This window comes from Capra hircus, chromosome 1 (genome assembly GCF_001704415.2).
Source record: "Capra hircus breed San Clemente chromosome 1, ASM170441v1, whole genome shotgun sequence".
Lineage (NCBI taxonomy): Eukaryota > Metazoa > Chordata > Mammalia > Artiodactyla > Bovidae > Capra > Capra hircus.
In genome coordinates, this window is record NC_030808.1 from 56,117,842 (window position 1) to 56,143,708 (window position 25,867).

At 40.5% G+C, this 25,867-nt stretch overlaps 2 protein-coding genes across 2 annotated transcripts in view; one reads left to right on the forward strand and one right to left on the reverse strand.

Moving 5' to 3' along the window:
- Positions 1-25,867, forward strand: part of CD96 (CD96 molecule) — a 99,664-nt gene that overhangs the window by 35,760 nt on the left and 38,037 nt on the right. Inside the window, exons 6-8 of the mRNA XM_005674903.3 lie at positions 8,240-8,330; positions 10,780-10,968; positions 18,151-18,243. Coding sequence (XP_005674960.2) covers positions 8,240-8,330; positions 10,780-10,968; positions 18,151-18,243 — 373 coding nt within the window. The remainder of the gene's footprint in view (positions 1-8,239; positions 8,331-10,779; positions 10,969-18,150; positions 18,244-25,867) is intronic.
- ZBED2 (zinc finger BED-type containing 2) lies at positions 2,226-4,683 on the reverse strand. The gene is made up of 2 exons (XM_018064439.1): positions 4,578-4,683; positions 2,226-4,346 (listed from the first exon to the last, which is right to left on the reverse strand). Exon 2 carries the CDS (start codon positions 3,511-3,513, stop codon positions 2,860-2,862), a length of 654 nt encoding a protein of 217 aa, XP_017919928.1. The 5' UTR covers positions 3,514-4,346; positions 4,578-4,683; the 3' UTR covers positions 2,226-2,859.

Sequence of the window (25,867 nt, forward strand, 5' to 3'; positions counted from 1 at the left end):
GTAATTTGCTATCCCATTCCTTCATCTCTTAGAAATTATCATGCACCTATGGAATGCCTTCCTAGGTACTACACATTCACTACACCAGCAGCCTTGTGTTAGAGCAACAGGGATTTGAACTATGTCTTCCAGTGTCACCAGTTAAAGTTATGAACTGTATGGTTAATTTAGTTTTCCTGTAGAAGAGAAAAGTCCTCTGATTAGTCTAACACTGAAGCCTTTCAGGCTTAGACATGCTAGAGAGTGACAGTGACATTGTCACATCCCCTATGGATGTCGTGTTCTTGGATGTTTCCAAGGGCTTGGCTTTGCCAGGGCCCCCAATATGGCACACAGCCTTGTTGCCACAGCTCCACGGAAAGAAAGGGAGTCTTTAGCCTAAACTTTAACACCTACCCCTACCCCCTACCCCCTACCCATGTAGCAAGTTTTGCTCTAGAGCAGAAGATACTGGGCTGAAGAGCCTGTCAGTACAGCCCACAGCCCTCTATATCCACTCTGATAATGCAGCAAAAGACACAGGAGAGACAGAGGAAAGCTACTCAACAGGGCAGTCTTCCACGATGTCTGTTTCCACATGGGTCTCTTTTTGCTGCCTGTGCTTTTACTTGACCATCTCCATGGGGTCCTCTCCTTGTCACTCTCTATCATGTTTTATAAAATTTAGGGGAAAAACTAAAAAACAAATAAAAGACTACTTCACATGAAACAGGAAGCAAAAGCAAATGGGATTAAAATGCCTTAAAAAGGAAGAGAGGTTAAAATAATAAGACTCGGGAAAAAGACACTGTAATCTTAAAACCAAACATCAGAGTTTAGCAGGTGAGCGCCATTAGCTATTTACAGAATTTGCTTGTTTGTGTTTATTTAATTTTGATTTTACAAAACTTGAGTTTCTGTGGATTTCTTGGCCTTCTTAAACTCTATTCTTGTGTGTGTGTGTTTTAGATATTGCAGCCTCTTTTTTCCTCCTAGCTCTTTGTGGCATAATAAGGCTCCTGAGTCCGTATCTCCAGCCAGGTGATGACCAGCCACCACCATCATTTGCAGCAGTGAGCCCTGAACTTTCACCACAGGTGGAGACAGTCCTCAAAGGGGCAACACACTTTGGGGGGGGAAACCACATGGGAAGTGAAAGCTTTAATATCAGGCACGTTTCTAGAAAAAGAGGGAATTACAAGACTACAATACAGGGTGGGGTTTTCACAAGTCTGGTGTTTGGACTTGTGTCTTTTCTACAAACAGCTCACAAGGAAGATAAGATATGGCTGTTCGAGCTGCTGACAAGTCTAAGAACAAGCAGTAGAAAAGAACTACATAGGTAAGGACCGAATGAGGCAAGATGCCATTATTATACCAACATCTTGTCTGCTTTAGGGAGCTGAGTGACTGAAAGCACCCACGCTATCTACAAGGTGAGATACTGGCTTAGCCTCCACTCGTCTTCTGCGTCTCTCACCGTACCCTCCTTCCCACTCCCAACCCAGTTTTACATACATGTAAATAATAAGGTTTAATAGGAATCATCCAAAACAAGTCAGCTTCAGCACAAAGGCCAGAGTGGTTTCCAGTCTGATCTTACTCAAATCCTGTGTTAACATTTTAAACATGTTCTCAGCAGCCCAGGGAATTTACCTCTCCTTATGGACTGCTGGATTCCTTTTTTTCAAAGCATCTCTGAACACTTAAAGATGGACAGTTTTTTTAAAAAATTGGAGAACAAAGCATTGGCATGTAGGTGTAATGCCAATAATCTGAGGCGTATAATCTGACACCTACTGCTTGAATGAATGAGTGATCTGTGTGCTCTGTGGATACAAAACAAAAGCAACTTTACTCATTAAAACTGACCTCAGAAGTGAAGACAATGTTCTCTGTCCTTCATTCTCCCAGACAGTCAAGGCCTCTTACCTTTGCATGGTGAACTTTCTCTGGGGAGCTGCCTCTCTCATCTTCACATTACTTTGTCCCTTTTTCAGTTTTCTGCCTCTCTTCGTTCTTTCTCCTTATATAGCCCATCTCTCCACCTTTTTCTTTTGCTTTCTGAGTTTCTTTCACCTCCTCCTCACAAACTCCTCCTTTAACAAAGCTTAGTATGAAATCAAATTATGTTTTTAAAATATTTATGAACAAATTTTTATATGCTCTATTCTTAATGTTTAATTCAAGTGAGTTGGAAAGTCTTTAATTCTCTGTGCTAATTATCCATTAATTACTTATCTGTTAGATTGCTGGAAAGACTTACAGGATTAAGATGGCTTATTCTGATAAAACAGTTTTAATATAAGACTGTAATAATGGGAGAAAGATATACATTGAAAGAGTCTGGAGATCTCAGGCCCACGTTTATTCTTTCTTCCACTGCTGGGTCCCACAGAATCAGCTTTACATCCAGTTCTTAAATCAACACCAGAATGTGTACAAACACCTCTGTCCCAGGAAGTCTGAGCTCTGCTCATTGTGGGGTCTCCAGAATGAGCTGGCCACACAGGCATATTCCAGCCACCCATCCAGTCTCAACCATCAAAACCTTCAGCTCCACCAAAACCAAGTGCTAGGCATAAATCCCATTATTTTCACTCATTGAGGCTGACAGGCTGGTACATTCTGCCCCCAAATAACTCACAGACCCATGGTTAGTATATTTTAAAGTTTTGGTGAGTACTGTTCTAAGGAACCTAAAATAAGATAAGCATTTGGCCAATTCAGACCTGCTGAGATTAACCCATACTATTCTTTCTCTTAAAATCAAAATCCTACCAAGCTACTTTGCTGTATATGTAAGCTGGAACTAAAAGAACTTTTTTGCTATGGGTCTAAAGTCAGTGTTTTCAAAATAAATTTCTCCCAAGCCCCCGTTTAAACAAAATGAAAGGGGTGAGCTGCCCCGGGCTGGTCTTTCTCTCTCTGGCAGGCCTCCTTCTCAGCCCTCACCTTCCGCCTCATCTCCAGGATGGCCCTTTCCACCTCCTCCAGGGCTCGTTCTCGCCTCTCCACAGCCCGCTCCCGCCATTCCACCACCCTCTCCCTCCTCAGAAGTTCCTTTTCTCTTTGGCTGGCCCATAAAGCCAGGGACCCCACCTGCTCCAGGAGCCTGGCCCAGTCGCCCTCAATACCCGTGGGGAGCTGCGACCCTGGAGGCCTGGGGTCCTGACGCTGCCCAGCTTGACCGTGGCCGCTCTTCTCCAGCTCGTCTTTGTGCATGCTTTTCAGATGCTTCCATAGGGCTGTGGTGCCCACGTTAACCCCAGGGCCCCGGCTCACCTGCCTGCCACACAGCCGGCAAGTGGCATATTGGTTGGGGTGGTGCCCGGCACGGGCAGGGGCCAAGTGGAAGTATTCCCAGGCCTCAGAAAACCGAGTCCCCTTGTTGTGGGGCATCGGGGTGGGCGTGGCCCCGGCAAAAGGGGCTGCCTGTTCTCGCGTCTCACTGATCTCCTCCCCCTCCTTCACTTCCAAGGGCCCTTTTGCCTTCATCCTGTTTCCGTCCTCTTCCTCCTCTTCCCGCTTCATCCTGTCTCTTCTTTACAGCTTTCCTTGAGCCAGAAGTCTCTAAAGCTAAAAGTGTACTTGGGAAGGGACTGGGAGACTCTCAGGGATTTGCAATAGTGGTCAAAGGCTGGCCACACCTGGGTGGTGTGAGGTTTCCTCCTTTCTGCTTCGCTGGAGAGTCAGGATGAGTCAGAGCCAAGCAAAATGGCCTTTGAGGCTCTCCTGTACCTTCCCTCCATGACCCGGATACGTGCTGATCCCTCCTTGGCTGGGCCAGAGGACAGGATAACTCGGTGAAGCAATTATTAATACAAAGCTTTCCAGAGAGCTCGGTGTTCAGTACCTCAACCAGCACCACATGTATTTCTGAATACTGAGAATTTCAGGTATTCTCTTGATTCTTTTCCTGGCTGCTTCCACTGCTTCGGTGCTCCCGGAGACCTGTGTGATGCACTTTGGAGGCAGGAGGAGCAGCCTCAAGGCTCAGGCGGTCCAGGATGGCAGAGCGAGGGCCTCACTGGGTCTCCCTCAGTGTGAGTAGAAGCGAACAGAGACTGATGCTAATGTAGGAGAGACTTGCTGTTCCTCTGAACAAATGCAGAAGTCAGTCCAGAAGCTACAAAGCCTGCCAGGGTCTGGGAAATACAGTTCCCAGTGTAAAGTCAGCTTGCCCCTAGAGAGGTTCCTTGGGGGCTGGGATTCTAAGAACTCCAAACAGCAGGCTTAGCTGTTTTCAGCAGGAGGAGCTGGCATACCTGGAGGAGAGAGCAGGGGAGTTCCTCTCCACAGCCTGGTTGTGTCGGGGTGACCTCAGCAAGCAGCTCACCACACTCCGCCTTCCCCAGCACCATCACCTGCAAAGCCAGCAGTAGATGAAATCTTCCTGATGGCAACTTCCTCCAGATATTTGGTGTAGGGACCCCCATTTTAAGGATAAACTAACACATGGAAAGTTATGGTACATTTTAAAAAGAGCCTGACTGCTCTCTCTTAGATCATTTTTTAAATGATTGAGAACCTTATCCATCAAGCTTTGCCACCCTGAGCAATTCGGAAGCACCATCCAGCCCCAAGTGGGTACTTACCGGCAAGCAAGGCTTGGGACTGGTCTCTGAGGGTTCCTATGCAGGGAGTGCTCCTACCATGTTGGAAGGTTGTTAGCTGCCTGCTGCCACCAAGAGGAAGGCACCTCCACTTCCTGTCCCCTCCCACTTCCAGGGAAGCCTTGTTTCTACATGGGTGTGACCCTACCTGTAGGGTTTTTCTGCAATAAATGCAGACTTTTTCTCCTCCTCCTTCCACCAAAAAAAGTTGTCCCTGGCAAATGTTGTGAAGTAAAACAATAAATCAAGCACCTACAAGTCTTAGTTGTTTCCAGAAGACTAGATCATCTGGCCTCTCATCTCAAACAAAGAAGATTTAAGACACGGGAAGGGTGAAAAATGGGCAAAGAAACCACATGCCTTGAGGATACCTGTGGTTTCAAATATTTTGTCCAGTTGTCAGGCCGTGAAGTCTCCATTGTTGGTTGGAAACTATTGGTATTATAAATAAAGTCAGTAGAAAAGTCAGAGAACTTGCGAAAGGGGAAGATTAAATAAAAGGACACTTCTCCCGCAATTTAGAGAAATATAACAAATTTGGGGTTGATTTCTATTATATTATGTAACTAGAATTGGGAAAGCTGAAATCTGTTGGCTTCTACTTTCAGCTGAAGTGAAATAAAGGGATAATCACAACTTAAGCAAAAAATATAAATTTACAAATAGATAGATTTTAGAAGGAAAACCTACTAAGAGGAGACAAGCACATTTTAAAGATATCCATGGGAGGAAAAACCTTGAGTTACAGGAAGAAAATACAGAAATGGTAGAATCGAAAACATGTAGAGACTAAAAGTTAAGTTTCAAGGGAAAAGTAAATGTGTGGGGCCTGGAGAGACTCCAAATAGAAATGAAGAGTTGGTAAACAAATAGGGGAACTTTTTTTAAGGATTTTTCTTTCTAGACTAATAAGTTAAATATTTTCAAACTGATTCTGTGAAAAGTCCTTTGGAAAAGGTCCTGTCCAGACTTAACCAAACTGAATATGGGATCATTTACAAATGGTCACCATTTCAGTATTTCTTCTGTGGAAATAAATGATCAGTGTTACAGCTAGATTTGGATTCATTTCTCCTGACTCGTCAATCTCATCTTGCTCCAACCTCTGCATCCAACATCCCCAACTCACACCCAAGTCCATGAACCAATCCATTGCCCATCTTTTGTGAATTTCCCACTACTTTCCACCTGTAGGTTCCAGGCCTGACGCTTCCCTGTCCACAAAATATAATTGTGCCAAGTTGTTCCCAGATTTCATCCTTCTCTGCACTCCCACAGAACTCTCCAAATGCTTTTTGGCTCTTTCTACAGAATTCTTTGTGGTATTACTCACTTATACCATATGTACTCAGAATAATGTGCTGGAGAAACCAATAATTTGCTTGTTTCGTGAATACTTCATAAACAGACTCACACTGAGTGAGTGAATGATTTTGACTCCTCAGCAGAGAAAGGTGTGTGTGTGTGTGTGTGCACGTGTTTGTATGCATGTGTACATAAACTCTTGTTCATATTTATTTCACATTTTTTTCAAATCTGACATGTTTTTCTTCTTAATCCTTTGAAAGTTAACAAAGAAATACAACTTGGCTTGCTCAGCGAAATCACATATGCTTGACATTTCATAACATGTTTGACTTCAGTTTGAACTAGTTTAGTCTAAAGTTTTTCAATTTTAGAGACCAGAGGAGTTTCAGGACAAGAACCATATTCCTAAGCAAAATCTTAGAACACTGTCTGGAGATGGTATAGAATATTTGAAACCTGAATCATTCCATGAAATCTGAATTTAGAAAATTTATAGGCATTAAATCTTTTTAATATTTTTATTGAGTTAACAAGACTGAACGACTGAACTGAACTGAACAAGAGATTTCTTCAGTGAGCCAGTTGCCTTTATAAAATAATGGAACGCCTACTCATTCCTGATATTCCCATATCATCATCTTTTGGTAGATTAGATGAACATAGAGAAAATAAATCATGAGAGGGGCTAAAGGTACTGGCATTAATACAAACCTTTACACATTTTTAAAACATTTTTTTCACTATAGATCCTACACAAATCACCTAGATAAAGTCTGTCTTTGGCATTTTATTGGATTAAATAAACTGAATTCTCTTTCTTTTACTCAAGAAGAATATATTTCAGGAGACCTACGTTTGCTTTTAAGACAGAAAGAGACAGAATTTCATGGATCTGCATTCCTGCCATGTGCCTGCATCCCCATTAAGTGCTGAATGGGTGGGAAATCTGGGGCTTTAGTGTTTGCTATCTACCATTTTGGATGCAACAAATAACCTCCTCTGAAAGTCTCAGTATTTCCTTGGGGGTTTTATAGTGATGTTCTGAGGGATGTCCATTTGTACCTTGGTGGGATCTCACCAGAAAGATGGGACTTAGTATTATTCTTAGATTTGGTTTCTCAGCTCTGCTCAAAACCAGAGTCTTTGGGCATAACTAGTCTGCAGGGGAATTGGCACACCAAGCATTACATATAGGTAACAGTTCTTTACTAATTAACTGGCATATTCATCAACTGTGAAAAATATCTGAGAATTAAAAATTTAGGGCTGGCCACATGTAAAATACACATATCTCTTGATAAGAAAACAAAACTATAAAAAGGATTATAATTTTCTAGTGTCTCAGATAAAATAATGAAGATCAGATAATACCTTACTGCATATTTTCACCAGGATCTTGAAGAAACCACCATCTCACAAAACAACCACAGTGTTGAGAGAAAAAATAATAATAATAAACTAACCCAACTGCTAAGCTCCCTGGTTTTGTAACATAACCCATCTGCTCTTCTACTTGTTTCTTATTTTAATGCAACGTGTTTTACCAGGAAATATGTTTTACTGAGATTAAGGTAACACCTCCAGTTTTACCATCAGCTACATTCCACTCCCTTTAACCATTCAGTGATTCTGTGCCCTGACTGCCTCATCTATCAAATGGCAGTAATAAAGTGGGTCCTACCTAGCCTATAGCATTGTTAAGATGATAAACAATTAATTAGGTAAACTCTTTACAAGTCAAAAGTGAAATATTTATATTAAATGGTTTCTGTAGTTGTTGCTACAAACAGTACTTTACATTATTTGAGGAACAAAAGTCTGAGTCTCTTTTAGCTTTTGGTCTGACAGAATATGCTTCCCTGGCCTCTGCCTGTTATAACTTCTTCCTATTCTTTGGTTTCCATTTATGCTATTTTATTCTGCCTATATAGAGATATAATCTTCCTTTTCTGAACTCAGAATCCAGATTTGCAACTTTAGTATAGTTCTAGATTCTTCTTAAATTGACCTTGAATTCTAGCTGTTAATTTGTAACTTATCTATAGGCGATTGTTCACATTTTAAGCAACCTCTTAAAGGTAAACACTGCCTTGTTAAAAGTGGAAAGGACTTCCCTGATGGTCCAGTGGTTAAGACTTTATGCTTTAACTGCAGGGGGTGCAGCTTCAATCCCTGGTCCGGGGAGTTCCACCAATAAATAAATAAATAAAATAATAAAAATGGAAAAAGTAATTTTGTGCCAATTTGCCTCATCTGAGGCCCAGTGGAGATGTATGGGGCACCAGTTTCTTCTGAATTGGCAAATAATTCTTTCCATATTTTGTCTCTAACCCCAGAGAATTTTTACCTGCTCACTGAGGAAAGCATTTCCCACAGCAAACCTCACCTGGTTTATTCAGAGGAGCTTCCCTCAAGGTGAAAGAGAAGGTAAGGAAATCAGTCAATGGAAGTGGGTTTGGCAAAGAAAGAGAGAAAACAAATAGAAGTTGCCACTGCCCAGGTCTATCTTGGCATTTAAGAGCAATTCTTATTCCAAGGAAAACATCATCTTGCCTACCAAATGCCATTTTCTGACACCTCATCTGGCTCCTCCAAGGAGCAGGGAGGTATTTCCCAGAATACAAGAAATACAGTTGACTTGGTCCATTCACATATGAACAGTACTGTTATTATTTAACTGTTAATAAATGCAGGTCTCTTCTATGAGAGCAAGCAAGTTTAATTCAATGTACATGTATTAATCATGTCATTTAGTTCCAATTAACTTAGTATCACTACCTTAAATCAACAAACAAATGATTTCTATTTTTCCTTGCAAGGATCTGGGTAGGGTGGGGTGGAGGATTGAAGGAAGTATATGTAAATAACTTGGCTCCATAACAAGGAACATGTTCATTGGGAGGATTAAAAGTTCCTGGAGCAGGACATACATGGAGACAAGCTCAGGTGAGAATGTACAAAGCCATGTTTTCATGGTAAACACGATAGACACTGCCAGCACAATCTGGGCCATCTCCTGCCTGGGACAATGGGCCTTCTCCTTTCTCCAGAGTCATTTTTCCTCAAAGCTCAATAGTAGCAGTCACATATTTCTTACTGCATTATCTTTAATTGATAAAGTTTTCAGTCTTTGTTGAAGAATGATTTTATTGATCCATCTGACTCATGTTGAATTACTGGCTTTGTTACTGGATCACTTTAAAAACAATTCTCCCACAATAATGATAGGATGCAATCCTGCAAATATCTGTTAAGGGTCATTATAGATTTGTTCATCATAGATGTTAGAAGGGTCATTATCCTTACAACTGTGAGGCCAGGCACTGTGGCCAGAATTTTACCGGCACACAACTGCATGTAGTTACTACTTTGGCAAGTGCTAACTTTAGAATTAGCATTTAGAACCTTCAGTGTCAAGAAGCTGTGAAACAAAAGTTCTGACCTATAGGGACAAAGAGTTCTACATTCATGTCCTGCTGCCATGTATGCTATTTGGAGGTGGTACCAACAGTGGCAGTTAAACAGGATTCTATTTCTAAAGAAGACTCACAGGACCCCAAATGACAGCGTTATAAATAACATACATTGTTATAAATAAGTAACAGCTTATTTCAGGAAAAAGATATAATCTAGCAACAATATCCTTAAAGTAAGGATATGGATGGAGAAGGCAATGGCACCCCCACTCCAGTACTCTTGCCTGGAAAATCCCATGGATGGAGGAGCCTGGCAGGCTGCAGTCCATGGGGTCACTAAGAGTCGGACACGACTGAGCAACTTCACTTTCACTTTCATGCATTGGTGAAGGAAACGGCAACCCACTCCAGTATTTTCGCCTGGAGAATCCCAGGGACGGGGGAGCCTGGTGGGCTGCCGTCTATGGGGTCGCACAGAGTTGGACACGACTGAAGAGACTTAGCAGCAGCAGCAGCAGCAAGGATATGAATCCCATGTACACATTTGAAAATGAAGTGAAAGTGTTAGTCGCTTGGTCATGTCCGACTCTTTGGGACACTATGGACCATTGCTGGCCAGGTTCCTCTGTCCATGAAATTCTCCAGGCAAGAATACTGGAATGGGGGCCATTCCCTTCTCCAGGGGATCTTTCCAACCTAGGGACCGAACCGGGTCTCCTGCATTGCAGGCACATTCTTTACCATTTGGGCTTCCCCGGTGGCTCAGAGGGTAAAGCGTCTGCCTGCAATGCAGGGGACCCAGGTTCTATCCCTGGGTTGGGAAGACCCCCTGGAGAAGGAAATGGCAACCCACTCTAGTATTCTTGCCTGGAGAATCCCATGGACAGAGGAGCCTGGTGGGCTACAGTCCACGGGGTTGCAAAGAGTCAGACATGACTAAGCAACTTCACTTTCACTTTCTTTACCATCTGAGCCACCATCCATCCCATGTACACATTCACAACACCTCAAAGTGGAGGACCCAAAATGGAGTCTCAGCTGAGGTTGTTTTATATTTTTCTGGTCACTTAGGTGTATTCTTGCTGCTACTCACTCTCCACATAAGAGACCTCCCAGGATCTCACTCAGGCCAGGGACAAATCATCAATCTCACTGTTATCAGCAATGCTGATGAGCTGGGGAAACTTGCCCCCAGACCCACTAGACCCCTGGTTATAAATAAAGCAACACCTTTAACCAATATATTCCATACCTTGACCATGGATCAATGCCATGTAGGAGCTTGAACAAAACAGTTCAGTTTAATTCCAGGCCTGCCAGACAAATGGACAAGAGCTTCAGTTTGACCACCTGTAGACTACACCACTGTAAGCTGAACTGTCTCCAGCCATGCCCTGGCATCATTTTACAGCTCATATGGGAAATGTTGGTGACAAACTTTGTTCTTATCTGTCTTGTAGAAATGTATACCACTAGTGAAAAAAGAAAAAACAAAGATGGATTTTGGGAACTGAAGTCTGTTTTGACAAGTGTATATGATAATAAACCAGCCCACTCAGACAACCTGACCATCTGGTGTATGGCTCTGTCTCCGGCTCCTGGACACAAAGTGTGGAATAGCTCATCTGAAAAGATCACATTTTCCTTGGGTGAGTTATCTATTTAATGAGGTCAACAAGGGGGTGGCCAAGACTGCCATAAGTTCAGAACATTTCTAACTAAAACAAATAGAATACTGATTGTTTCTGTGATATTTTAATCTCTGAAAACTCTCTCTACACTATCCAAACTATTCAATTTCAAAGTATCAAACATTTTTTGACTAAAGGGACTCTACTGAAAAGAATTTCTTCAAATAAAAAGTAGCTAATTCCTGTTTCCAAGAATTTCCGGTGAGTTGTTCAGATTCAATTAATAATAACTCAATTAACTAGCATTTTTGTTAATCTACCATATAATGAAATTTAACACTAATATATTTATAATCAAGAGTTTTTAAAATCCTAAAATTACTTCTGAGTCTATAAAAGCATTCATTTACATATAGCATATTTCATTCTAATACTTACGAATGGATAAGCCATGTTGTGTATGTGTGTTTGCTTAGTCATGTCCGCTCTTTGCTACCCCATGGACTGTAGCCCAACAGGCTCCTCTGTCCACGGAATTTTACAGGGAAGAATACTGGAGCAGGTTGCCATTTCCTCCTCCAGAGGATCTTCCCAACCCAGGGATCGAACCCACGCCACTTGTGTCTCCTGCATTGATAGGCAGATTCTTTACCACTCTGCCACCAAGGAAGCCTGGAAAAGCCATGTATACCATATCATGATCTTAGTATACCTATATTTGAAGCACAGAATCTCATACAGAGGATTTTTATGACTTCAAAGTTGATATGTGGGATCATTCTACTTATTGCAACATTTGATTAACCAGAATACATTACTCTGAACCGGATCAAGTAATAAAGATTTACTACAAAAGAGATGTGAACAAATGTCTCAACAAATATAGTGACAACAGATTGCCCATAAAAAACTGAAGTATGAAGTGACAGCTGTCAACTATTCTTATGTAAGAACAAAGTAGTACCTATAAAACTTAATTTTGCAAGTCATTATTACAACTCCGCAGAATCACTGACATCTTTTACCACCTTCCTATTTTCAGAGATACTATAGTCTATAACTTATAAAAACCAGAATATTTATGAGGGAAAAAATTCCCTTTGTTTCAAGGCTACAGTCTGCGTACTGGGTGCTTCCCAACCCTGACACCAATGCCAGTGGTTGGTTCCTGTGAGCCTTGGACCGGGAATGTGGCTCTGTAAGTCCACCCCCACCACCGACCCTGCAGAAAGAGGTGCCATTCAGACACCAGGACAGGAGAATCGTTGCTGCATCCCTGCCCATTCACCTCACTCTGTGAACTTTGAATTAATTATTCAGGAATGGTCATGAAATATTCGTACTCAACGTGACCTAATTCCCTCGGAAATAAGTGCTCCTCCTTTCCAGAACACTGTACGAAGTTAGGGCTGCAATCCTGGAAGAGGGTAAAAGTAGCTGGTTCTCACATCGATTTCCCCGTAGCTTTGGCAGAATCCTGAATCATCGTAGACAGATTTTGTTGTTTGTTTAGTCGCTCAGTCATGTCCGACTCTTTGCAACCCCATGGACTATAGCCCACCAGGCTCCTCTGTCCATGGGATTTCCCAGACAAGAATCCTGGAGTGGGCTGCCATTTCCTTCTCCAGGGGATCTTCCTGACCTGGGGACTGAACCCACATCTTCTGCATTGGCCAGCTGATTCTTCACCACTGAGCCACCAGCGAAGCATCACATTTGAAAAATATTTTATGATGTTAAGACTGTCTCTTGGCTTTTTGTTATTGTTTAAAGACTATTTTTTAGAGCAATTTTAACTTCACAGCAAAATTAAGAGGAAGGTACAGAGATTTCCCATATGCCCCTTCCCTCCATGTGCATCTTCTCCCTCGTTATCCACATCACCCACCAGAATGGTGCCTTTGTCACCACTGATGAACCTACGCCAACACAAGACAACTGCCCAAAGGTCTTAGTTTACTCTAGGGCTTCCTCTCGGTGATGTGCATACTATGGATTTGGACAAATGATGTTCTCATCATTATAGTGTCATAGAGCCCTAAGTTTTCACTGTCCTAATACAGACTTCTTTCACTTAACGGTATGCATTTAGGATTCCTCCATGTCTTTTCATGGCTTGACAGTGTTTTTTTAGCACTGAATAGTATTCCTTTCAATGAGTATACCACAGTCTATATATCCATTCATCTACTGAAGGACATCTTGTTTGCTTCTGAGTTTGGGCAATAAAAAATGAAGCCTTTATATTCTTTTCCCATATAGGCCATTTACTTTACTATACACCTGAAATGAACACACATTATAAATCAACTATACTCAAATAAAAATTTTTAAAAAGTAAAGCTTCAATAAACATTCATGCGCAAGTTTGTGTGGGTCATGTGTTTGCAAATCCTTTGAGTAAATACCAAGGGGCACAATTGCTAGATTGTATTCTAAGAGTATGTTTAGATTTATAAGAAATCACCAAATTATCTTCGAAACTGACTATATCATTTTGCATACCCACCAACCAGCAATGAAGGAGAGTTACTATTGCTCCACGTCCCTGCCAGCATTTTGTATTGTCAGTATTCTAAATTTCAGCCATTCTAATAGGTGTAGCAATAATTCAGCATTGTTTCAATTTGCATTTTCTGATGATATATGATGTGAAGCACATTTTCATATGCTTATTTGCCAAATTTATATTTTCTGTGGTGAGATGTCTAATTCTTGCCCATTTTTAAATCAGGTTATCTGTTTTCTTATTGTTGATATTTAAGAATTCTTTGAATATTTTGATAACGGTTCTTTATCAGATGTGTCTTTTGCAAATATTTTCTTCCAAGCTTGCCTTCTCATTCTCTTGAACTGTATTTGACTTTAATATCAGAAAATAGTGAATATTTTTAAGGTAATAAGGAAGAGCACTGATTCTGGTACTCAAAGCACACCATAATTTCAATTTTACAGGATAGCCCTGCTCTAGTATAATTTTAGGCTCTGAGAAGATGATTAATTTTAAATTGTCAAATGAGTTTTCATCCTTTACAATCAAATATTAAAGATAATAAATCTTAAACAGTTCAATTTCCCAAAATTATAAGCTTGTATTCTGCTCATATTCTGATATCTATCTTCATGAATGATTTAGAAGATACAGTTGAGGCTCCACAAAGCACTGTCATTGCAGTATCATATTTTCCCATTTGTTATAAGTTCTTAAACGTTTACTTGCAAACATGCTTTCTGCCTGCAGTAGTACTGCTGGATGCTTCACAAACTTTGGAGCAAAGTTCTGATGCCTCGCGCAAGGATCATTGCCTTGTGGAAGAGTCAGTAGACAGATATGGAGATGAAAACGCAGGAGATAAATGTGTCTCTTAGTGCTAAAATAGAGAAATTCTGAGACTATTATATAACAGAAAGGAGATTTAGAGAGAGAAGGGGAGGAGATTTTGCTCTCTTTTGTTCCCAGAAAAGAGTAATAATGTTGGAAGGCTAAAAGGTAACAGCCCTCTGAGGTGCTTCCTTCCCCACCTACCCCTGTCTTCCAGGACATTCAACTGCTCCGTGATTCTTACTCTAGAAAACTCAGGAAAGGGAAGGGATCAAAGTGAAGGTGACTTGTCAGGCAGCTATTTGAATACTAAGGCCTAAAGAATTGTCATGATTCAACAGTAGTTTAAAAAAAAAAAAAGACTCTTTCTAAAAATATTCTAGCATGTCAACCTAGTCTATGAGAATGTCTAATATTGTAGTGCTGCAGAATCAATGTTTTGGCATATGCAAGGAGTTATTTTGTTTGGGGGCAGTAGAGGGGCTGTCTTATATTGTTTCAGTTCAAAAGTTAAGTGCAGATACCTCCCCAGGGTGGGTAATATTCTGGCTATCATCAGCCTCAACAGAGATTTGTTGATTAAATTGATTTCCAACTGTAACAGCTGAGATCCAGACCTTTGGGATACAAGTGAGTTAAGAATTGATGAGTGGTTCACTGTGCGTAAGGGATAGTGTCCATATGTGTTTGAGGATGTGGGAAGAAGATTCAAAAGGGATGGCTCAATAGCAGGATGAGAGGACTAGTGAATATGAGGGTGACATACGCCAGCCAAATTCTCTGGTTTCATGGTTTCCCACATACCTGTGACTGATCCCAGGAATGTTGAGAATATCAAGAAAGGACTTTACTATACATACAGATCACCTAATGATCTTAAAAAGCAGATTTTGATTCAGTAAGTTGAGGGATTGGGAAGGGGCCTGAGAGTCTGCATTTCTAATAAGATCCTAAAAGTTACTATGGACCACATTTTGAGAAGCAAGTACCTACCCAAACCCTGAAGTTCAGTTCTTTTCTGAGTGAACCAGCTAATGGCTGAGTCAAACTCTGAGGAAGCTCTAGAATTGACCCCGCTGCCCTTGTGGGACACACATGGCCACTGCTGCCCATGGGGGTGGTCCCAAGAGCCCTGCCAGGCCTATGCAGAGTGAACACACTCAGAAATGGATGAAGTTTTCAGCAGCCCAGCCCTTTACAACATTATGGTGAATGTAGTGGTCTGAAAACCAGCTGACATGTTTCTGTTAAATTCTGTATTTGATTTTGGGAAATACATTTTCTTTGTTAGGTTTTAGCCCCTCCTTTTCATACCCGCTTAGTTTTGTTTTCACCAGGACAGAACTTCTACTTCATAGGCCAGTCTGAAACTAGAAACTCTTGATAGCCTCAGCAAAGCTGTGCATCATTTTTGTCATAGAGCAAAGAGCTCATCTCAAAATGCAAATCTTGCAGTAACATCATAATGCACTGTGAAGCTAAGGACCCTGCAGCTTACAAAGATATTTAGTGATGAAACCTGGCAAAATAATACCTTAAAATAAAATAGCCAACAAATAAAAATTAAATGCTTCTTTCCTAATTCGGAAACCTAGGATTGAGCATAACCTATCAACAGCTTTTGCTCCAATTGGCGAATATTTTGTTTTTAACCTGCCGGATAGTAAATATGTTGTTTTGTGGACCGTGTGGTCTCTATCACAGTTATTCAGCTCTGCTATTGTAGTACAAGAGCAGCCATAGACAATACATAAACAAATGGGCATGGATGTATCTCAATAAAACTTTATTTGCAAATATAGACAGTGAGTGGAATTTCACCTTAGCCATAGTTTGCCAGTCTCTATTCTAATCAATCTACAGACAAAAACACCTTTGCATTATTTTTCCATACCAATGTTCCATCTCATTAAGGCTGCTATTTCTATAAAGTCCCAAACAAACTTTTTGGCCAGCCCAATAGTTTGGAAAATGAGGCTTATGACACAACAGCAGTCAGATACATATTTAAAATTGATCTTCTTTCATTCAGGGGTAAGAGGGAATATATATATATATATTCATCTACTTACATTTGCCAGGAACTAGGAATACAGTGAGAAACAAAACAATTACTTCTCTTGAGAGACATAGCAATGAAATAATGAGGCCTTTGCTAGGGTAAACATTAAGTACTATGAGCACATCACAAAGAACCCTAGAGTTCTTCAAGTTTGAGAGGCACGTAGTAGAAAGTTTGGAATGGGCAAGTCTTAGGAAACAGCAAACACAAAGATCAAGAAGTCATGGAGAACATATTATGTTTGGTAAATTGGATTGGATTGAGGGTGTGATTTTAAAGAGATATAAAAGATAAAGATTCCCTGGTGGTGCAGTCAGTAAAGAATTTGCCTGCAATGCAGGAGACCCAAATTCAATCTCTGGGTTGGGAAAATCCCCTGGAGAAGGGAATGACTACCTACTTCAATATTCTTGCCTGGAGAATTCTATGCACAGAGGAGCCTGGCGGGCTACAGTTCATGCAGTTGCAAAGAGTCAGATATGACTGAGCGACTAACACTGTCAAAAGATAATAGGCAACAATAGGAAATGAAGATGGAAGTTTAATGTGGGATTAGATCAGAATCAGATTTGTGTGTCATACTGAGGAGTTCATACTTGTTCCTGATAGCATGAGAGGAAGAGGATAGTCCCCCTACTGACATATTCACATACTCTTCATATAACTACCCCTCAGAATACTTAAGAGCAAGTGGTCATTTATGGTAGCAAGTCACAGCCAACTGTGAGCACAACCTATAGTCAATAGCAATAACAAATTACCAATGAAAATAAAGCACAGATGCCTTTAGATTACAAGAGCAAATTCCTTCCAATGTGCTATGTGCTATTAAGTGACATAAATTATATATACTTATTCCTTAAAGAGTAGAAAAAATGATATCATTTCTAATTAAATGTCCAAATAATTGATTCAGATCATCAGATGTGTAATACTATACTCAATGCCATTATATATAGAAAAATCACAAAATCTGCTAGCCTTAAATAAAAATAACTTTATTTAAATAAAATTAATTTAAATATAATTAAATAACTATATTTTATAATTAAATATTAATTATATTAATCCACATATTCCTAAAGTCAATAGGTCCTTCTGACATTTGTAAATTGTTTTAAACTGCTGGTAGAATTATTTTACAGTACAACAATGAACTTTAAGGAACTGACATGAATGTATAATGATAAGTGAAAAACATATATCAGCTTCTCTTTCATCCCAGAAACCCCACACACACACACATGAGAGAGAGAGGAAAAAAAAAGTTGTAGCCAAATAAAAAATTTATGAAAAAAAATAGAAATTTTAGTAAGAGCACAGTAATACCATCAATCTTATGTCCATTGATGTCATGTCCTTTTGGAGGGCTGTATCATTGTATTCTTAGTGATAAAAAATATTTTTGTGGGTCTATGGATTTGTAAACTGTATGGTTACTTGCCAAATGCCTCAAAACATTGCCGCTATAATTGTTTTACCAGGCTTTAGTTAAATGTGGTGTTCTCCAGGAAGCTTTCCTGACCTCTCAACGTTGGTTGGTGCCCCTCCGTGCATTCTCCTGGCATCTCGCACTTCTGTTATCCTAGCACTCAGCACAGTGCCTGGCTACCTACCTATATTCTAGGCTGTATGTTCTTTAAAGACAGTCCTATGTCTTTGCCTTTCACCATTTTACTCCACTGCCTAGCCCTATGATGACTTTTAATCAATAATAATTTGTTAGATGAATAAAGGTTTGGTGGGAACTAAGTTAATATTTTATCTTCCTGCCACAGTATTTTGTTTATTAGCAATGTCTGTTTCATCCTTCCAGGCTCAGTGAACCCTCCAATAGATTCTCCACTCAATCCTACAGAATCTACCCTTGGCACACGACCTTCTCTAGCCAACAGCATATCTCCTACAGGTAAGAATTTTTTCATACTGTTTTACTTCCCATGAACTATTAATCCTTTAAGTAGATTAATAAGAAAAAATTTCAGAAAATTTCTATGATTCATGGCCCATTCTTATCTACGGAGATTTTAAATAAATATATTAAGTACTATTTTCATAGATTAAAAGAATTAGCACAACTTCCAAAGTCTTTCACTTTAAGACCTGGAAAAACCAGGGTCAATAAATATTCAATGAGAAATTGAAATTCTGCATTCGTTATTAAAGAGGTTAATAAATTGACAGTGCTCCTCTACAACTGTGCTCTCAGTGGGGTGTTTAAGAAATTGTTGTAAATAGGGATCCTGTGGGCCATAGGTAGATAGATAGTTTTAAATTTAAATCTGTTCTGGTTCAAATTAATTTTGACAAAACTGACTGGGGTGAGGACTTGAATTCAGCCTTCCAATGGCATTATTAATAATGGAGTTCAGGCTGGGTCAGTGTTACAATGGCAAAGGGATAGCAGTGACTTTCAGAAGCTGGCATTCATGCAAACAAATCATAAATTTCCATGTCTGTGGCCTTTATGTTTAATAAAGAACCAAGGTGACTTTCTCTAGCACAGAAAAGTATATTCTACATAAAGTAGAAGTATGCTTTTTATTTCTTCTTTAATTAAAACTATCAATTTTAGCTCAAAACAAGAACTGAAAATGCAATGAAACAAAGCAGTCACTACAAATGAACAATTCATTTAGCCTGTAGTCTTTGACAAATAGCCTGCAGTCACTGTCACAGGTTGATAGCACTCAGAGAATGAAGCATGGCAGAGTGAGAAATGCCTGCCTGCAAATCACCCAATAGAAGTTTTGCATCCATCTATTTTTACCTAGTTCTTAAGACTTTGTAATTTTCTCTCTTTTAGGCTTCTTTTTCTTCCACTTCTAACTCATCATTCAGCAATAAACCATAGTAAATTATGATATTCTTCATTCAACAAACATTAGCATATTCAATAGTAATACCTTAAATCTCTCTAGTACTCTATGTATTAGTTATTCATCGCTATATAACAAATTACCGAAACAAAAATAAACTAGGTTTAACATATATATTGTCTCATGTGGTTTTACATGAGACAGGAGCAGCTTAGCTGGCATGTGGCTCAGGTTCCTTCATGAGGGTGGAGTCAGGCTGTTGGGCTCCCGACATCTGAAGGCTTGACTGAAGCTGAGGGCTCTGCTTCCAAACTTGGACACGTCGGCAGGAGGTCTCAGCCACTCACCACATGGACCTCTCTACAGGGCTGCCTCTCTCTATGGGAGCTGTAATCCCCTACACCAACTAATTCAAGAAATAGAGTCACCAAGATAAAACCCCTCTGCCTCCTTATGACCCAGTCTACAAAACTGTACACCATTATTATTGCTATATTCTATCTGTTAAAAACAAGTCACTATGTCCAGCTTATACTCGAGGAAGAGAATTGAGCTCCACCTCTTGAAGGAAAAAGTGTCAAAGAATTTCTGTACAAAGTAAAGCAACCACATTTTATCACTTAGAAAATGTTTGCACCTAAAACTCATTGATCTTTTTTATAATGAGAGGATCCCATAGACAGAGGAGCCTGGCAGGTTACAGTCTATGGGGTTGCAAAGAGTCAGACATGACTGAAGTGACTAAGCAGGCACACACTCATAATGAGATAGATGGAGTAAGCATTCCCATTCCCATTCCCATTTTCCAGATGGGGACACTGAGATACTGAGAGCATAAGTGACCACATGACTAGTAAGCGGCAAAGTTACTATTCACACCAAATCCTTCTCAATATAAATCTAGTTCTCAATACATTAAATGACATGTTTTTTCCAATTGGTCTAAAAACTTCATGAGGACAAGGATCATATTTGTTTTGCTTCCTCACACATACCTAGCACAGAATTGGAATGCAAAAACATTAGTTGAATAAGTGAATGAAAAAGAATAAATGAGAATAATGTTCCTTCACTATGTAGATATCATGTAATAGATTCTGTGGTATCAAAAGAGATAATAATTTGTTTCTGCCTTCAGAAAGATTGTTGTGTGCTTGGAGAGAGATGACATGCACATATGAAAATAGTAAGTCCAAATAGTAAGGTGGAAAGTGCCGTGTTTTATAGAATTACAATACTGAAGGAGAGGCCGTGTCGTTGTTATCGTGCTTGGTCACTCAGTTGTGTCCGACTCTTTGAGACCCTTAGGACTATAGCCAGCCAGGCTCCTCTCTCCATGGAATTTTTCAGGCAAGAATACTGGAGTGGGTTGCCTTTATCTTTGAGTATGGAAGGGTGTCTATGAGTTCATGAATTCAGGAAATGTTACAAAGAGAGATGAAATAAGCTGACCTTAAGTATGTATTTCTGCTTCATTGACGATGCCAAAGTCTTTGACTGTATGGATCACAATAAACTGTGGAAAATTCTGAAAGAGATGGAAATACCAGACCACCTGACCTGCCTCTTGAGAAACCTATATGCAGGTCAGGAAGCAACAGTTAGAACTGGACATGGAACAACAGACTGGTTCCAAATAGAAAAAGGAGTACATCAAGGCTGTATATTGTCACCCTGCTCATTTAACTTATATGCAGAGTACATCACAAGAAATGCTGGGTTGGAAGAAGCACAAGCTGGAATCAAGATTGCCGGGAGAAATAGCAATAACCTCAGATATGCAGATGACACCACCCTTATGGCAGAAAGTGAAGAGGAACTAAAAAGCCTCTTGATGAAAGTGAAAGTGGAGAGTGAAAAAGTTGGCTTAAAGCTCAACATTCAGAAAATGAAGATTATGGCATCTGGTCCCATCACTTCATGGGAAATACATGGGGAAACAGTGGAAACAATGTCAGACTTTATTTTTCTGGGCTTCAAAATCACTGCAGATGGTGATTGCAGCCATGAAATTAAAAGACACTTACTCCTTGGAGGGAAAGTTATGACCAACCTAGATAGCATACTGAAAAGCAGAGAGATCACTTTACCAACAAAGGTCCGTCTAGTCAAGGTTAGGGTTTTTCCAGTGGTCATGTATGGATGTTGAGAGTTGGACTTTATAGCTGAGCACCAAAGAATTGATCCTTTTGAACTGTGGTGTTGGAGAAGACTCTTGAGAGTCCCTTGGACCGCAAGGCGATCCAACCAGTCCATTCCGAAGGAGATCAGCCCTGGGATTTCTTTGGAAGGAATGATGCTAAAGCTGAAACTCCAGTACTTTGGGTACCTCATGCGAAGAGTTGACTCATTGGAGAAGACTCTGATGCTGGGAGGGATTGGCGGCAGGAGAAGGGGACGACCGAGGATGAGATGGCTGGATGGCATCACTGACTCAATGGACGTGAGTCTGAGTGAACTCCGGGAGTTGGTGATGGACAGGGAGGCCTGGTGTGCTGCGATTCATGGGGTCGCAAAGAGTTGGACAGGACTGAGCGACTGAACTGATGTACCAGATACTCTTCTCCGGTGACTTTTTCTCTTTTTCAAAAGAATAAGAATCATGATGATATGTCATGGTATATACAGTTTGCCAATTGAAGGCATAAGTGAATTTCTTCTAGCTCAGTTTTCTATGTGACATGCACTACTAAACTCTTCCATCAGTTCAAATATCATTCTTACTTCTGTGGAGAATTTCAAGGAAAAGAAAAGGACATTTCTTATCCTTAAGGGGTCTACAATCTAATATAGCTCTAGTATTAGAGAATTTGAAAGAGCACAGTCAAAAGAAACATATTTGTTTAAAGCAGAAAAATGCTACCTCATCTACAATCGTACTAAGGAGATGTAGTTGGGAAATTCCTGGAAAATAAAAAAATCTCCTTAAAAATAAGGTCCCGCCACAATGGACCTCAGGACCCTTTCAAATCAGTGGTTCTCACCAGAGTGATTTTGTTCTCTGTGCCCCTGCTCCAGGGACACATGCAGTATCTGGGGACAGTTTTGGCTGCCCCAGTGAGGGAAGGAATGGTGCTCCTGCCATCTCTTATGTGGAAGCCAATGATGCTACAACACAGAACAAAGAATTAATAGGGTCCAAAATGTCAATAGAGCCAAGACTGAGAAACCCTGTTTTACTTCCAGACTCAAGTAGCTCAAGTGTAATAAGAGTAGCTATTTCTCACTTTACAAAATCTAGACCTCTGTCAAGACAGTAACAAGGTTATGTCTGATATATTTTCAAACATAAGTGATTTTTATATGTCAAAAAAAAACATAAAAAAAAAAACATGATGTAACATGAATGCTTATATCTAAATGAAACTAACTTGCTTAGAATAAACATTGAATTATAACTGAAAAATCTACATTTCATTTTGGCTACCCAGAGGGTGATTATGAAGTCACATGACTGGCTGCCTCAGAAGCTGGTAAGGTTCACTTTTGTCCTCTTTTAAGAAAGGAAACGGGATGGAACATGTCATGAAAACCAACTTCAAAAGACTGTGGTTTCATTACAAATTCTAAGATCTAGTGAACTGTATAATCAGTCATAATTATTAAGCTACAGATCTTGCTGCAAACATCCAATTCATAGTCTTTTTCTCCCTAATGAAATTATATTCTTTAAACAAATGTAGAAAGTAATGAAAACAATGGAACTTCATAGCCAACGGCAAGACTCAGGAAAGCCCAGCTCAATTCAGCCTGAATTAACGTGTTTTCTGAGTCCCAGCTGCTTTCTCAGTACTGTCCTAGGGAAACCCAACAGGCTGAAAAGCTGCGTGGTAAAATAGGCACACGCCTGCGTGGAACCATAGAAGACCCCAGACAAATTTAGGATGAGACAGTACTGGCATAAATCCAGGTCTTTGAGTGGGCTGCCATTCCCTTCTCTAGGGGATCTTTCCAACCCAGAGACTGAACTCAGCTCTCCTACATTGCAGGCAGATTCTCTACCATCTGAGCTGCTAATGGTAAAGAAACTGCTTGCCAGTGTAGGAGACATAAGAGATGTGATTTTGATCCCTGGGTCAAGGAGGAAGGAGGAGAAGGAAATAGCAACCCACTCCAGTCTTCATGCCTGGAGAATCCCATGGATGGAGGAGCCAGGTGGGCTATCATCCATAGGGTCTCAAAGAGTCAGACATGGCTGAAGCAACTTTGCACACGCATACATAGCCTCAGAGAGCAGACCTCAGAAATGCCACCTCTGACACTGAAAATCATCCAAGACCTTCCTTCACTCAACAAGAAAACACTGAGTGCTGACAATGAGCCAGGAATTTTTGAGGTGCTGGGATACAGATGTTCCAGCTGGACTTAGAAAAGGCAGAGGAACCAGAGATCGAATTGCCAACATCATTGAAAAAGCAAGGAGAGTTCCAGAAAAATATCTACTTCTGCTTTATTGACTATGCCAAAGCCTTTGACTGTGTGGATCACAAAACTGAGGAAAATTCTTAAAGAGATGGGAAAAACAGACCACCTTATCTGACTCCTGAGAAATCGGTATGCAGGTCAGGAAGCAACAGTTAGCACTGGGCATGGAAAAACAGACTGGTTCCAAATCAGGAAAGGAATATGTCAAGGCTGTATATTGTCACCCTGCTTATTTAACTGATATGCACAGTATGTCATGAGAAATGCTGGACTGGATGAGCACAAGCTGGTATCAAGATTGCCGCTAGAAATATCAATAACCTCAGATATGCAGATGACACGCTTATGGCAGAAAGCAAAGAACTAAAGAGCCTCTTGATGAAAGTGAAAGAGGACAGTGAAAAAGTTGGCTTAAAATTCAGCATTCAGAAAACTAAGGTCATGGCATCCAGTCCCATCACTTTATGGCAAATAGATGGGGAAACAGTGGAAACAGAAGCAGACTTCATTTTAGGGGGCTCCAAAATCACTGCAGATGGTGATTGTAGCCATGAAATTAAAAGATACTTGCTCCTTGGAAAAAGACATCTTTTTTGGGTGTTAGTTCGTAAAGGTTTTGTAGGTCTTCATAGAACCGTTCAACTTCAGCTTCTTCAGCGTTACTGGTTGCGGCGTAGGCTTGGGTTACCGTGATATTGAATGGTTTGCCTTGGAAATGAACAGAGATCATTCTGTTGTTTTTAAGATTGCATCCAGGTTATGCATTTTGGACTCTTTTGTTGACCATGATGGCTACTCCATTTCTTCTAAGGGATTCCTGCCCACAGTAGTAAATATAATGGTCATCTGAGTTAAATTCACGCATTCCAGTCCATTTTAGTTCACTGATTCCTAGAATGTTGACATTCACTCTTGCCATCTCCTGTTTGACCACTTCCAATTTGCCTTGATTCATGGACCTAACATTCCAGGTTCCTATGCAATATTGCTCTTTACAGCATCGGACCTTGCTTCTATCACCAGTCACATTCACAAATGGGTATTGTTTTTGCTTTGGCTCCATCCCTTCATTCTTTCTGGAGTTATTTCTCTACTGATCTCCAGTAGCATATTGGACACTTACCAACCTGGGGAGTTTCTCTTTCAGTATCCTATCATTTTGCCTTTTCATACTATTCATGGGGTTCTCAAGGCAAGAATACTGAAGTAGTTTGCCGTTCCCTTCTCCAGTGGACCACATTCTGTTAGACCTCTCCACCATGACCCATCCATCAGATATGCAGATGACACCACCCTTATGGCAGAAAGCAAAGAACTAAAGAGCCTCTTGATGAAAGTGAAAGAGAACAGTGAAAAAGTTGGCTTAAAACTCAACATTCAGAAACCTAAGATCATGGCATCTGGTCCCATCACTTTATTGCAAACAGATGGGGAAACAGTGTCAGACTTTATTTTGGGGGGCTCCAAAAATCACTGCAGATGGTGACTTCCACCATGAAATTAAAAGACGCTTACTCCTTGGAAGGAAAGGTATGACCAATCTAGACAGCATATTCAAAAGCAGAGACATTACTTTTTCAACAAAGGTCCAGCTAGTCAAAGCTACGGTTTTTCCATTAGTCATGTATGGATGTGAACTGTGGTGTTGGAGGAGGCTCTTGAAAGTCCCTTGGACTGCAAGAAGATACAACCAGTCCATCCTGAAGGAAATCAGTCCTGAATATTCTTTGGAAGGACTGATGCTGAAGCTGAAATTCCAATACTTTGGCTACCTGATGTAAAGAACTGACTCATTTGAAAAGACCCTGATGCTGGGAAAAATTGAAAGTGGGAGGAGAAGGGGATGACCGAAAATGAGACGGTTGGATGGCATCACCGACTCAATGGACATGAGTTTGAGTAAGCTCCGGGAGTTGGTGATGGACAGAGAAGCCTGGCATGCTGCAGTCCATGGGGTTGCAAAGAGTCAGACACGACTGAAAGACTGAACTGAACTGAACTGGGGTATAATGAATGAGACAGGCAATCCCCAGCTCCACAGAACTCACAGTCTAGCCAGACAACTTGCTTAGCCTCCCATTTCGTTGACCACTAGGTCATAGACCTTTTGCCACTGCCCCCTATTTTTATGTTTGTGCACAACTCTTGATCTGATGGCATTAATTTTTGATATTAAACCCTCTCTAAAATTTTAGCTAATTCTTACAGTCTGGATCTTTTTACTCTTAGAAGTTTTGCAGGAAATACTAAATCCAGTCTGTTTCTAACCATTGGCCAGCTCTGCATGTG